The sequence below is a fragment of the Genypterus blacodes genome, unplaced genomic scaffold (assembly GCF_046128005.1).
Source record: "Genypterus blacodes isolate CSIRO-AG114 ecotype Tasmania unplaced genomic scaffold, CSIRO-AGI_Gbla_v1 ptg000070l_1, whole genome shotgun sequence".
Taxonomy (NCBI): Eukaryota; Metazoa; Chordata; class Actinopteri; order Ophidiiformes; family Ophidiidae; genus Genypterus; species Genypterus blacodes.
Genome location: NW_027466880.1, coordinates 288,216 through 303,279, shown reverse-complemented (window position 1 = coordinate 303,279; position 15,064 = coordinate 288,216). Strand labels below are relative to the sequence as shown.

The 15,064-nt window shown below is 41.8% G+C and overlaps 2 protein-coding genes across 2 annotated transcripts; both read left to right on the top strand.

The window, feature by feature from the left end:
• The first annotated feature begins 2,873 nt into the window (after window positions 1–2,873).
• Window positions 2,874–7,193, top strand: cyp27b1 (cytochrome P450, family 27, subfamily B, polypeptide 1). Its single transcript, XM_076156364.1, has 9 exons — window positions 2,874–3,183; window positions 3,950–4,140; window positions 4,554–4,744; window positions 5,155–5,355; window positions 5,461–5,624; window positions 5,707–5,873; window positions 5,959–6,040; window positions 6,227–6,418; window positions 6,919–7,193. Exons 1-9 carry the CDS (start codon window positions 2,956–2,958, stop codon window positions 7,030–7,032), a joined length of 1,530 nt encoding a protein of 509 aa, XP_076012479.1. The 5' UTR covers window positions 2,874–2,955; the 3' UTR covers window positions 7,033–7,193.
• A 2,287-nt stretch (window positions 7,194–9,480) lies between these two features.
• mcrs1 (microspherule protein 1) lies at window positions 9,481–14,780 on the top strand. Its single transcript, XM_076156904.1, has 14 exons — window positions 9,481–9,717; window positions 10,372–10,520; window positions 10,773–10,911; window positions 11,001–11,165; window positions 11,286–11,395; window positions 12,314–12,422; window positions 12,531–12,669; window positions 12,964–13,039; window positions 13,180–13,208; window positions 13,363–13,455; window positions 13,561–13,643; window positions 13,758–13,845; window positions 14,144–14,271; window positions 14,378–14,780. The coding sequence occupies exons 2-14, from the start codon at window positions 10,372–10,374 to the stop codon at window positions 14,462–14,464; spliced, it is 1,395 nt and encodes a 464-aa protein (XP_076013019.1). The 5' UTR covers window positions 9,481–9,717; the 3' UTR covers window positions 14,465–14,780.
• The last annotated feature ends 284 nt before the right edge of the window (window positions 14,781–15,064 follow it).

Below are 15,064 nucleotides of genomic sequence, written 5' to 3'. Positions count from 1 at the left end.
TCCTTCGTGAAGGCAATAACAGAAATATAAACCAAACTTACAGGATATGAGGTCACTCTTTGTGTGATTGATTACGTATGTAACAAATGTGGTAATTCAAGCAGTGTAGAGCAAAGGGGGCTCGGAGTGGGGAGCCCATCACCGTGATTACATCATTCTTACCAGCCTGCTGAGTGAAGGGAACGGAAGGCACTCACTCATTCACGTGCACCTTTGGTCCACACAGTGTATATGGAGTATAGTACACAGTATACAGTATGTGTAGAGGAAATATACGAAACCGCTGTGTTGACACCGCCCAGACAATCTGACTGCAGCCATGAACTTTAACACACTAGTCTGGGAGCAGCCCCCCCACTCTGGCTGTGAGCCAACACAGTAAGGGGAAGGACCTCTCATGCTGTCCCCAATGTGCTCCATAGCTCAATCTGCAACTGGGCCACAGGAACGGCAGTACGCAGAAAACCTTCTTTCACAGGATTTAACATTAAGTTTGGCCTAATCGGTATAAATCCCCCTTTTCACAAGCAGAGACAGCTTCATTAAGAAATGTCAGCTCCTTGTGTGGTCTTAATCCGACAGTGTGAAGTCTGAACAAGAGGGAAGCCTGAAGACGAGATACAAGACGCAGCTCATCTTCAGGCTTCTTCTTCAGTCATGTCATGAAGTTATAATCTGTAAGCGGACCAAAGTAGACATTTCTTATCATCTATCAACAATAAATCTCAGGTTTGGTTTGTTTGCCTCCGGCTTGCACAAGACAATGACTCAAGTTTCTCTTTATTATTGCTGAAGAAGCAGAAGTGTTGTTTGTGTACTAATGTAAATTTCAGAGGTCATTGTTTATCTTTGTTGCTAGAATCCGTCTATTCATCTTCCACTTGTTGAAAGGAGGTCCTATTTGTGCTCTGGTTTCACCTTTGCTCTCTGTCGACTTTTCTGCCTCCTAACGCAGCACTGCAATTTGATTGAGTTTTCCACAGCTGAAGGCCGATTCACATATCCAGGTTAGGCTCAGCACTTAAAATGCCACCAATCTTCTCCTTCTGAGGCTTCATCAACACAGCTGGAGCTAGGTTTGCATCGATTCCACGTTCATCAATATCTAATCTAACCCTGAATTTCACAATGTTGCTGCTGATATCCTGTCACAGTTAAGTTAAAGCTGTGCATTTTCTTAAAATCCATCATATCTTTCATCATTTCTTCATATTCTGCGCCTGTTTCCCTCTTTTTAGGTCAAATAGAGTCACAACACATTTGCTGGTAATTACATGGCTTTTCCTCAGTTGAAGCTTGAAGCAGTATTAGATCAGTCTTGGCTTGTGCTCTGCCCACACCACCTTATCCTGCCCCCAGCCCATTCAGCCAAATGCTCCGTACTTGACATTTGTAGCACCGTCATGGCCTTAATACTCAAGACCGTTTCACCCAAACATGCAGTCGGCTCATAAACATAATTCCATAACATCAAACAGGCCCTGAGAAATGATAACATACATATTATGTAAAATCTGACTTTTTATCCTGTGCAGCAGCACGACAGAGATGTGATTTTGTCAATTGTGATGTCCAGTGTCCCATGGCAGCAGGTGTGTTCGTGGTGGTGAATATGAACAAAAGCATAAATAATTTGTGGTGCCATTGTTGTTTTGCATGTGGAGAGAAAGGCATAGGAAGAAAGCTGATGCATCATTTTTGGGACAGCCTTTGTTTAGATGCTGTGCTCAGATTCTGGTGCCAGCGCATATGTCTTTGTCTTTCTTTCAATCTGCCAGGCGGCACACACTTTTTATACACACTCCTGAGATTGTCAGATTCTGGTGATTAATTTAAAGAATTGAAAGTTCTTATTTTAAGATGAAAGGTGGTGTAACAGATGTTTTATCATTTCTCTGAAACAGCTTAATCCAAGAGTTCTAGTGAAAGCAAACAAATTGTGGGTGCCAAAGCAGTTTCAGAGTATTCAGACCTCTGGGCTCATTACTTCACAGTCTGCAAACACTGGATTGGACCAAATCCAGTTCCAATGAGATCAGGTGTTGACCTGATTTTGTCTCTCTTGCTACGAAAAAAAGCAACACCCCCCAAACTAACTAAAATAATATTCCAATCATTATGATCAACCTCCTAATATTAGCTTTAAGGGTGTACTGTGGGTCTGTAGCCTGGTCCTGGTGCTCAGTAATGACTGATCATAATCATCAGTACTTTTAGATTATATTCATTCATTTGACTGATTTGACCAAACTTAATGATTTTTTTCTGAAAATTACAGACTTTGGGTTCCTGACAGTGTTTTTTGCAAGTTATAGCACTTTTGAGATATTTGGCCTTCACCTACCAGCTCTAAGTAGACCACAGAATGGATCCATATAGATCTCCATAGAACACACCAGAAACCCTCTATCAGTCTCTCTATGTTGTAAGTTTAGTTAGGTACAAATGTGGAAATGAGGATAAATAATGCTCAAAGAAAATGTATTTTACAATCCATTATTGTGATCACAGCTCTATTTGGATCCACCCCCCCCCAATGGATCAATAAAAGATGATCTTGAAGGTGAGTTGTCTAACACACTGCAGACTTCATGTGTACACGGTCATGAGCACTCTAAGTGTGTCAGTCTGGCGCAGAGGGAGCAAAGTCCTGGAGTGGATCAGATAAGAAGTGTGCATTATTTAGCCCGGGTCTCCACGTGCGCTCCATCTAGGATGGTCTGAGTTCTGCGCCCTGATTGGACACACCCTCCTCTTTGGTCACACCCCCTCTATACCATAGGAGCTGGGCGGGGCTTGGCTCTCGTCACCCCATGATTGGCCCAGAATACGAGATTTTCACAGCTTTACCTCCGCGGGTTCGAGCACCGAGTGTGGCGTCATAAGTGGGACCTGCAGCCGGAGGAGATAAAATGAGCGCCCGCACCCACGGGAGACGCGTCTGGCCACAGATTCATGATCTTTGCCAGGAGGATGCTGCAGCAAGCGCTCAAAGTGTCGGGCCGGAGTGCCTCTCCCCTGCTCAAGTGGATGGAGAAGTGGGCTGAGGGAGCATCAGCCAGGCCGGAGGGGAGCAAGCAGCAGGCAGTGAGGACCCTGGGAGACATGCCCGGACCCACGGTCGCCAGCTTCGTCTGGGACCTGTTCGCCAGACGGGGAATGTCACGGTTGCACGAGTTACAGGTAAGATGATGAAGTTTAACAGGAGCCAGGCCACTGTGTGCAATTACGTCACATGCACATTCATGCATTTTCCCCATGTAAATGCATACAGAATACATCAAGATTCAAGTGAAATGAGGGCATGACTTGATAAATTATTGATTTTTAAAAACAACAATAATGTCAGTGAATACATACATATGATCTCAGTGTTATAAGGTTCTATCTATTTTGCAAACAATGCTTTATTTTGATGGTCTTGTGGGGTTATGTCTCTATTTTTCAAATGTATGGGTTTAATATCTTAAAAAGACAAATGTTGAAAGAGTTCAGCTGGATTGTGTTGCAAAACTTTAAAGCCCTGTACCTCACATTGCATCTTGGGGGAGATATCTTCAAATTCTAAGGTCACACATACTTCACACACAAAAAGATATCCCTACGTCACAATCACAGCTAAATGCCCAAAACAATACATCTATGTTCAGTACTACTATATATTTCAATCAAACATCTTTTAACTTGGCCACCGACTCTCCACTTGTCAGTTAAGTATGGACTATGAGGTCACATGGAAGCCAGTTAACCAATCCTCATTGTTTTCCAATATTTGTCTGTTCAAACTGTGTTAATCAACTTATAGATTCTCACTGAAAGGTATTGATCATTGGTAGATTAGTGCACCTGAAGGGCTTTACACATAAGCAGTGTGCACCCAATGATTTTTGCCAGTCATCCCTCAGCCTACAGGGTTTTTATCAACACAACCTTCTTTCTCATGCTCTAGCGTGAGGGACTGCGGCGGTATGGACCCATGTGGAAGGCGAGCTTTGGTCCCATCCTCACGGTGCATGTGGCTGAGCCGGAGCTCATCGAGCAGGTGCTGAGGCAGGAGGGCCATCACCCCATGCGCTCTGACCTTTCCTCCTGGAAAGACTACAGGAAGCTCAGAGGACATCACTATGGCCTCCTGACATCGTGAGTGTTATGCAACTTAATGTACTTTTCCTCTCTCACTTTGCCCTCAGAGTTTCTCCTTTCTGTTCTCAAGAAGCCCCAGGCGCAATATCATCTACAACTGGCGATGAGTCAAAAAGTTGCAATAATTCATTTAAATGGAAAAGTTACGACCGTGGCAATTTCCCCTCACAATCATAAATATGACAACCAAAACTGTAAACTGCTTATTTTAACAAATGGCTAACATTTTTCAAGATTAACAATGCACAGCCAGACTCACAAAGCTTTGAGGTTGTTACTGTCTAACTGTATACCATGTTTGCTGTTTCTACAAGGGATTCAGTCTTCCCTCTTAAAGATAAAGCAGTACAATTCAGCTGTAAATGCGTGAGTGAATGTCATTATTTAAACATTTGTGTCTGTCTGGCTAGAGAGGGGGAGGAATGGCAAACAGTGAGGAGTCTCCTGGGGAAGCACATGCTGCGGCCGAAGGCGGTTGAAGCTTATGATAGAACCCTCAACAGCGTGGTCAGTGACCTCATTTCCAAGCTCCGCCTTCGCAGACATCCCCAAGGCCTCGTCACTGACATCGCCAGCGAGTTCTATCGCTTTGGCCTCGAGGGTGAGTCTGCATGTATTCTGTTTAGTAGCAACATCACGCATCACTACAACATTAAGATTAACAGCAGCTACCAAGCAACACACTGGTGACAACAGTGACATCCTCAGAAACTGACATATACAGCCGAGTAACTCAGCCGTTAGTGGAGCAATAAATATAAAGTGACACAGTCATCAATCAACCAGGCAACATGAACATAAATATGCAGAATTAGCAGTTTATTAGGTGCATAGTCTCTCACAATCCAACACAACCATTTTTTATTGTTCCATTTTTGTCAAAACTATGTTAGATTACCCAGTTCTTCATTATTATTTCAACAATGCGTTTTTTTTTCTTGCATTACATATTGCTTAACATTGTCCCAAGGCTTTCTAACCTTGTCATTGAATGTTTCCTGTAATTTACAGGAATTTCCTCAGTATTGTTTGAGTCCAGAATTGGCTGTCTGGATCCAGTTGTTCCTGCAGAAACGGAGCGTTTCATCCAGTCCATCAACACCATGTTTGTCATGACGCTTCCTACCATGGCCATGCCAAGTTGGTTGCACCAGCTGTTCCCCAAACCCTGGAAGACCTTCTGTGAATGTTGGGACTACATGTTTGACTTTGGTAGGTTGCACACACATGCATTCATGGCAACTTAGTTTTATATAAGTACGTACTTCTGTCTCCAATATATTTACTGTATAATTACCTTCATCTCTACACCTCCAGCCAAAGGCCACATAGACAAGCGTCTCAAAGCAGAAGCAGAAAAGGTGGCTCGTGGAGAGAAGGTTGAGGGTCGATATCTCACCTACTTCCTGTCCCAGACGGGGCTGCCCATGAAGACGGTCTACAGCAATGTCACAGAGCTTCTTCTAGCAGGGGTTGACACAGTAAGAACCATTCCCCCCTTTAACACATTCACACTGCCCCATTTCCCCCATGTCGAGAGTTCACCCTAATCTATGGTTTCAGATCTCCAGCACCATGTCGTGGTCATTGTATGAGCTGTCCCGGCACTCTGAGGTGCAGGCCAGGATTCGGGAGGAGGTGTTGACGGTACTGGAGGGTCGCAGTATCCCAGAGGCAGCAGATGTGGCCCGCATGCCTCTTCTGAAGGCCACAGTCAAGGAAGTGCTCAGGTATAAATCAGCAGATTTCCTCCGGCAATTTTCCTGTTTCTTTCAATTAAGTGCTGGTGGAATAATGGACATACATTCTTTTCAGATTGTACCCTGTTATACCAGCCAATGCCAGAGTCATCACAGAAAGAGACATCCAGGTTGGGGGCTACATCATTCCGAAAAATGTGAGTGCCTAAAGGTTTTACCTGCAAGAGTAATGATGTGAAATCATCCCCATAATGTGATTGATGGATTCATCCCTGCCATCGTTTCTGCGCTGATTTGACCTGTTTGCTTTGATGGGAAGGGCTTTCTGAGGGAGCCTAATGTGTTCATGACTCAGTAGCTGACAGTAAACTCTTTCCATCCAGACTCTGATCACTCTGTGCCAGTTTGCAACGTCACGGGATGCAGCAGTGTTTCAGAATCCAGATGAATTCCAGCCCCAGCGGTGGCTGAACAGGAAGCATCACCCATACGCCTCTGTGCCCTTCGGGGTTGGCAAACGCAGCTGTATCGGTCGACGGATTGCTGAGCTGGAGCTCCATCTTGCTCTTGCAAGGGTGAGTGCACGAGATTCAGCCTTGTTGAACCTTAACTGTCGATTAGTGACTCACTTAAAAGTAAAATACTAGGAGCAAAATGCTGTTTAATGGAGCAGTTTGAGTGGTTTTTAGGGCACTCAGTATCTCGATAAAGTGGAATAAAGAAGAAGCTTTTAGGTTCACAGGAAGAGAAATGAAAAGTGCTAGTTTGTTACATTAGTAAACTGATGAAAAGTGATATATTCAGTTGCAATTATTTCCCTCTGTATAGGACTGAAAATCTATTGCTTAATATGTGTTAAATATCAGATTGGTGTCAAACTGAATGTTATAATGAGGGCTGTCTTGCAACTGTCAAGTATTTGTGGCTACAGAAATTAAAAACAATGTCTAGTAAACTAATTTGATTGGATGATTAATGGATTTTTAAAGAGCCAGCACACAACACATATCACACCAACAAACGTATTGATGTTTTAATCATCCTGTTGTAAATGTGTTTTCTCTGCCCTCATTAGATTCTAATTGAGTTTGATGTGAAGCCGGACCCAGAGGGCCATTCAGTGAAGCCCATGACCAGGACACTTCTGGTTCCTGAAAGTGTCATTAACCTGCAGTTTATTGAACGATGACCTACTCTCCACAGCTGATCAGCTGTGTCACAGGAAGGCTCTTGACTTCAGAGATCATTAGGTGGAGTTACAGTGTAACCTGTCAGAGCTGCCCTTCAACCTTTGAAACATCAAAGACCAAAAGCCTTCTTCCCTGAGGCTTCATCTGTCGAGGCAGAGGAAGACAGATGAAAGAAGGATGAGCGGCGCTGGTTCAGCACCGTGGCTCTCCTGTGGGATCAGTTTATTTCTGTGCAGTGTTTTGCTTATTTGCACAAAGGCCAAGTCATCTCTTTGAGAAAACATCAAGACATTCTGTTAATGCAGGACTTTATACATGAAATGCATCACATAACTTTACCTTACTTGGTACTTGAACATGTCAGTGTTTGAAAATGATTTTTTTTTGTAAATCTTGACAACTTTTGTGGCTGAGTCTGTACGGTATATCAGGATCTTTCGCACTCTTAACATACAGCACTAGAAAATTCTAAGAAACTGAAATTTCTGTTTACTTGTGATGTTACAAGTCTCCTTAAGAATATGATTCATAATATGCTATTATTTTACATTCAAAGGTAATCAGAGAGCCACAGACTAACATAGTGGTACAGTGTTACTTAATATCTCTGGCTTTGTTGCGATATTGTGTTATGTATGCGATGTAGTTACGATTTGTAATATAGTGATAAACGTGTCTTTGATAGGGTGCATACAATGAAATAGGTTAAGTCATGAGTCCCTTATAAAACTTCCACAAGATCCACAACTGCTGAAAACATTTCTGTGCACTAATGGATGGTGCTCCTCATCAAAATTCCAGATTTGAGTGATTCTGCACTCAGGATTTGTAAAAACCATCTGTATTATCATTGAAAATGCACAACAATGACGCACAATGCAATGTCTAAACCTTCTTTGAGTTATATTATAGTGCTATGTTGTACACTTGGAAAGCGCATATTAGGTATTTATTCTAATTTAACATGAAATTGTTCTTGTACACGTCATTAAAACCTTTGAAATATGTCTAGAATGAAGTTTACATTCATATCAGCTTTTCTGTTACACTTCATTAGAAATACAAATGCAATAGAAATACTTTGCTCTTTCATATCCCTGCGGTGATAGCAGATCAATTTCATCTGCAGTGATTTCTAAATAGTACAACACTGAGTATCAAAGTTCCTGTGTGACATGAGCATGTGAACGCTACAGTGTGCACAGTCATCAATCGATAATGTGGAACACTAATCCGCTTCACCGCCGTGCACTTCATTTCAAGGTCACCTCCAAACAGGAATTAACTTTGCTCAACCTGAAATCACCCACCTCAGAGCAGAAGTCATGCTACAACCACCTGACTCTCAAAGTTACTATCCAACAACCCAACATACTGACTTGAACTACACAAACATGATGGTGAGGTTGTTTTGATGAACTATGCACACATTGATGATCATATGAGGAAACATTAATTGTAGTGTTGATACTTACACAGTTGAAAACACAAACACACTCTTCATTAGGATCTAGTAAGTTGTTCAGATACTAGTTGAGATTTGGAAACTCGTGTGGAAAAAGTGAATTCAATGAATGAAACAGATACATTACGAGAATATCATTCATTCATTCGTTCATTGAATTGAATTGAAAGAAAATCATATTTCCAATGCTGCTTGATTGGCAATTCCTTGGAGTGCCATTTAGGGGAATATGTAGTGTGTGTGTGTGTGTGTGTGTGTGTTTTCTTTTACAGTATTTGCTTAAACGGTAAGATGCCAATAACATATGAGGTAATGGATTATTTATTTCACGTCTAGACGAGTTTATCTCCATGGGGTAGGTGGATAGGCACATTTCAAATGTATGAGACATTCAGAGAAATGGTAGAGAAGAAAATGGATGATGAACAACTGAGCTGACACCTGACCCAGATTTCGTAGATGAATCTAACACCGAGAGGCAGTAGAGGGCAGTCATTTCAACACTCAACAATCAACACTCACACCAGACAAGAAAGTGTTAAATATTAGTTGAATGGTTGATGTTTGATAGGAAAGGAATGTAGCACTGATTAGATTGATAAAATCAATATTTAATTTTGAAGAAGCTGACTATGGCCGAAATCTTGGCAGGTGAAAGGAATGCAGATTTCATAACATGTAGGCTAAATGGGTAGTTTATGATTTTATGTTATGTTTTATTTTGGTCAACAAATGTGGATGAAAAAACGGTGCATTTGTTTCTGCGAAAATGACAACAGTTTTGTTTGTGTTGCAGATGCAAATGCTGCCAATAAAAAATGGTGCCGGAGCAGGATATAACAATTAAATAAACCACCATCTCTGTTTATAAACAATATAATACCGATATACCGAATTTGAATATCAGGCGTTGTTTAAAATAATCAATATCTCTTTTGACATTAATTCCAGAAGGGGGCGGTAATGGACCTTAACGCTTTTTGCCTACCGCCACAAACACCAGCAGAAGATGAAAACTGACTAGCAGGGAAGCTAATGCTAAAAGCTTGTAGCATCCGTCAGACTCATGTAGCTAGTTAGCTATGTAGACCATAGCTGTAAATTCCACTCAGATCAGGTATTTGTTAAGTAATGTGGTGTTAATAGTACGTTTGAAATTGAATAAACCATTTAGGCTTAAATAAACAAATAAGGCACTATAACGAAGCACCAAGGAGAGGTGAGTTATGAAGCATAACTAGCTCTGTAGCGTTAGCGGCTAACGCTGGCTAGCTTTCCTAACGTATAGCGAACGATTAAGCTAATATTAGCCGGCTAACACCAGCTTCGTTATGACGAGGTGGTTGTAAAAAGCCATAGTATGTGCGTGTGATCATTGAAAATGAGGTGTATTTAAACTGTCTGTTATGCTGGCGTGTTGTGTTAGAAATGCGGCACTGTAGCTTCCTCACAAGGCCGCGGTGTGCATGTAAACAACAGCCTCGATAACAATAATTATACAATTTAAAGGAAATATTCATTTAAATCGTCGCATAGAAGTAAGAGATGTACATTTGTAAATGAAGTTGTTGTTTTTAATGTGGTCGGCGGCTTACATGTTTACATCGCTACCATGTTGTGGTAATGACTAAGGAGGACTTGTAAACAAAGAAATGTATACAATCTCTTATTTGCTTAACAGACTCTTCCGTAATGTAAGACCCTCCGATGCTTAACTGTGAGACAAATGTTGTAGAAATCCTTAATTATGTCTCGATCACACCTGCACTGTCATGTCATGTGTATATGAAGGTAAATAAACATGGACTAGAAATAAAATGTCAAAACAAATGTCTAAATCTTCCCCCTGATGTCTGGTGTTGTGACTGAACAGATGCAAGCTGGTGATCCTGTGGTTGGTGCACCTTTAGCTGGTGCTCAGAGTCGGTCAGAGGATGAGGAGTCAATGGGAGTAAAAGATATCAAACGGACGGCATCACAAGCATTTGGCAGTGGCGTTCCCAAACGAAGAAGTTCCTCCAGGTTTGATTCATATTCCTGCTTATTGGAATGTCTGCGTGTGTGTTGTTTTTACTTCAATGCTGCCATTTGGTCTAGAAATGCTGATAGCTGAGGATCATTTGCCCTAAATTGAAACACAGTCATTCAATCCATAGATTTTATTGTCCAAGCAACAGTTAATTATAGTTTTTACTTTCGTATGTCTGCAATTACAACACCATTATTTCTTTTGTCAATTCTAACCATTTTTACTCTTATAAACAATGTCCCCAGGTCAATAAAGAGGAAGAAATTTGACGATGAGCTAGTGGAAAGCAGCCTGGTGAAGTCATCCAGTAGAGTCAAAGGTCCACCTGTTATAGAGACGGTGCGCTGTTCAGGGAGTGAACCTTCATCCAGTGAGAAGAAAAAGGTACAGAATACAACATAAGAGATGTTGTTGGCTGAGGTAGATGTCACATTGGTTCATAATTCTTCTCTTTTTGTGTTTCCTTTTTTCAGGTAACAAAATCTGGCACCTCTCTCACACCACCGCTCAACATGGTGTTAAATCCTGCACCCATCACCAAAAGAGTGAAGAAAAGCAAACAGCCTCTACATATAACGAAAGACCTGGGCCGCTGGAAACCCACGGATGACCTGCTGCTTATAAATGCAGTGTTACAGGTGGGGACAAACATCAGGGTCACCATTGAAAATGTGACATAGTCAAAAATTAATATGGCTTGTTGAGTCTTTAACATTAACTTATCATAAACGTGAATAACCTTGTTTGTTTGTGTGTAGACAACGGACCTGACCTCTGTTCATTTGGGGGTGAAGTTCAGCTGTCGTTTCACTTTGCGGGAAATCAAAGAGAGGTGGTACGCTCTCCTCTACGATCCTGTCATCTCAAAGTAAGTGACTAATCAGCCATTACACTCACTTTCTCCTCAATGTGTTTATGTATACCAGTGGTCCCCAAACTACGGCCCGCGGGCCGGATACAGCCCGCCGCCACATTTGGCCCGGCCTCCTGAACAATACCAGAGACGCATTATGATTTTTTTTTCAGTCTAGCCACGCGAATCCTAGACTTGCCCCTGTCAAATAGAACGGAATAATGGCGAAAAGGTTAGGTAAGAGAAAAATTATTCAGAATGCAGGGTATTTAACTTGCAGTGGTCAAACAATTATTTTTTTGTTCAATGCAAAGAAAAGGCTGTTTGTCTCATCTGTCAAGAGGCGGTGGCGGTATTCAAAGAATACAATCTGCGCCGACACTATGAATCCCGTCACAAAGACAAGTATGATAGCTTGCAAGGCCAAATGCGAGCAGACAACCTCTTAAAGCTAAAAAGTGGACTGTTAGCTCAGCAGAATACATTTGTACGCCAAACTCAGCTGAACCAGTCATCCGTTCGGGCCAGCTTTCGGGTTGCTCAACTGATAGCAGGCAGCGGTAAACCTTTCACTGATGGAGAGTTTGTCAAGAAATGTTTGAATGCTGTCGCGGAGGAGGTGTTTCCCGAGAAGAAAGATGTCTTTAATGCCGTGAGTCTGTCGGCGAGTACAATCACCAGACGCATTGAAGAAATCGGGGGTAATGTATATGCCCAGCTGCAGCAGAAGACGAAAGAATTTGACCTAGGCACCCCTGCGATCGTCACACTTTTTCTGTTACAAACTGACCCCGGCCCCCATCAGAGAAGGGTTATGTGGCCCTCACAGGAAAAAGTTTGGGGACCCCTGATGTATACAGTATGTAGATTGGATAATGTGAACATCCTCCACAATCAAAAACATCTTTAAAATGTAATTTCCTGTCTGCTCAGGCTGGCATGGCAGGCCATGAGGCAACTTCACCCAGAAGCCATCGCAGCAATCCAGAGCAAAGCGCTCTTCAGTCAGGCTGAGGAGACACTGCTGGCCAAGATTGGTTCAGTAAGTCCATTTTCTACTTCAGAATATTGTAAAATATGTTAATGGATTAAGCAAGTCCCTGCAGTCTTGATACTTTCCCATTGTATTCCAATGTTTCTCATTGAACAGACCACTCAGCCCAAACTGGAAGTGTTCCAGGAGCTCCTGAGCAAGAACCCCAGTGTGTTCCATCCATCTCGCACACCAAAGAGCCTCCTGGTGCACTGGCAGCTGCTAAAGCAGTACTACCTTCTGGATGACCAGAGCGGTGAGCCACTCTGCCCTCTCATGACCACATGCATACAGTCTCAGCTACAGTTTGAATCTTAGCACAGAAGCAGTATTTGCAAAATTAGATGATTTGTAAATATGTCTCATCAGTTTAGTTAGTTCATCTTGAGTATTTACAATGGAATTATTCTTATCTAGCCAGTGACTGCACTATGCTCTCATAAAACTAGTACACTTCCAGTGAAATTTCATGAAATGTCACATGGGTGTGACAGCCTCTGTGTTCCAGCTCTGTATTTGATTGCTTGTTGGCTCTGATTGTGTGTTCCAGTCCAGCCTCTCCCTAAAGGTGATCAGGTCCTTAATTTCTCTGATGCTGAGCAGATGGTGGATGATGCAAAGTTAAAGTAAGGCAGTATTTCACTTTGAAGTAATTCATCTCACGATTTTAATTGCAGATATGATGTTTCTCATATTTTCTTATTTTAAATTTGTTGTAATATGAATTTCCAATGCTGATCAATTTCCTATGTTTCTCTTCACCCAGGGAAAGCAGAGATGAAGTGTTGGAACATGGTAAGTTGTTAAGGAGTTTATATTGGACATATTTATACAATATCTGCAGACATTTTCTGTCTTTAAAGAGCTTTGATGTAATCATTGATCATATTGATATTGTTTACATGTGCTGCTTGTAGTAACTCCTGGCTTATATTCTTTTACATTTCAGAGCTGATGATTTCCGACCGTCACCAGAAAAGGGAGATTAGGCAGTTGGAGCAGGAGTTACCACGATGGCAGGTCCTTGTAGACAGTATCACCGGTATGTGAGCTTTTCTCACCAAGGTCACACAGAGGGCTTTCTATGCTTGCTATGCTTTGAGGTATCCAGTCTGGAACTTGTGTCTTTGTTTGTCCATGTCACCAGGGATGAATATGCCAGACTTTGACAACCAGACTTTGGCAGCACTACGAGGGCGAATGGTTCGCTACCTAATGAGGTCCCGAGAGGTAAGACATGGTTTTAGAAACGGGGCAGAGAAGCACTGCCAAGCAACTGAATGATATAAATGAGAGCAAGACGTTTTCAGTATAAAGTGAATGTCTATCTGTCCGTGTTTACAGATCACGTTGGGCAGGGCGACTAAGGACAAACAGATTGATGTAGATCTGTCGCTAGAGGGACCTGCCTGGAAAATATCTAGGAAACAAGGTGACTGAATTGATGTTATTTAGAATGACCGGCACAACAACAGACTTGTGGCAGAACTGAATCCCCTTCAACTTTTCGCTAGACTATCTTTGTCATTTTACTCCATCATTTTATTTGTAGATTCATCAAAGCACTTTCAGCATGGTTTTCAATACTCAGAGCACCATCATAAACAATAATTTCCACTTCCGCTGAACATAGGAACAAAGCTGCAGATAATAATAATGCTGTGATGTTTCTTGTACTAAACTCACATTTGAGGACATGGTGTGTTTTTCTCCCATATGCATTCATACAGGGATAATTAAGCTGAAGAATAATGGAGACTTCTTCATTGCCAACGAGGGGAGACGACCCATCTACATAGATGGCAGACCAGTCCTCTCAGGAAACAAGTGGAAACTTAATAACAACTCAGTGGTGGAGGTGTGTACAGCGTGTCAACCACTTTAGATTTTAAGAAGAGTCGTAGTACATTTGAGTCATTGAGGGGACGTGACTTAACATCATGTCCGTTGTCCTTTCTCTTCAGATTGCAGGTCTTCGCTTTGTCTTTCTAATTAACCTGGAACTCATCTCACTAATCAAAGCCGAAGCAGCCAAGATGACACAGCAGTGAGACATCACATTTCAGCAGAGGAAAGACTGGCAGACTGGCAGACTGGCTGCGACAAACGTCCTTCTGTGCAGAACATTTTCAACATTCTGCGGTGCTACCAGGAATCTGACAGACAACGACCAGATTGACAACTTGACATGTCGATTCTTAACGGGCTACGCGGCTTCACCTGCATTCTGGAGAAAGACGTGCTTTGCTTGATGTTTGGACATTTTATATGTTGTAAAGTAGACACATGGTAGTGCCTATTTTTTCTGAATATTGTATTTAAATTCTGTAAACATTTTTCAACATATTAAACTTGTATTCACATACATATTGGAATTCTGTTTCCTAGTTCCACTATAACAACAAAGTTACTATAAAAAATGCAAAATTGAATTTGGGGATATTTCATTAATGGAACTTTAAAAAAGAGTTATTCAAGGTTGTTGCCAGGACACACAGGTCCCTCGCGACTGAGATTAATGAATTAGTAAATGCTTAAATTATTGTGCAGTTTGTCAAGAGTTTTGCGCTTGACAAAGTGCACAACAAGGTTTTAGAGGTCAGTAGTTAGCCCATCAATGACACTTACAGATTTATTGTGAGAAATAATTC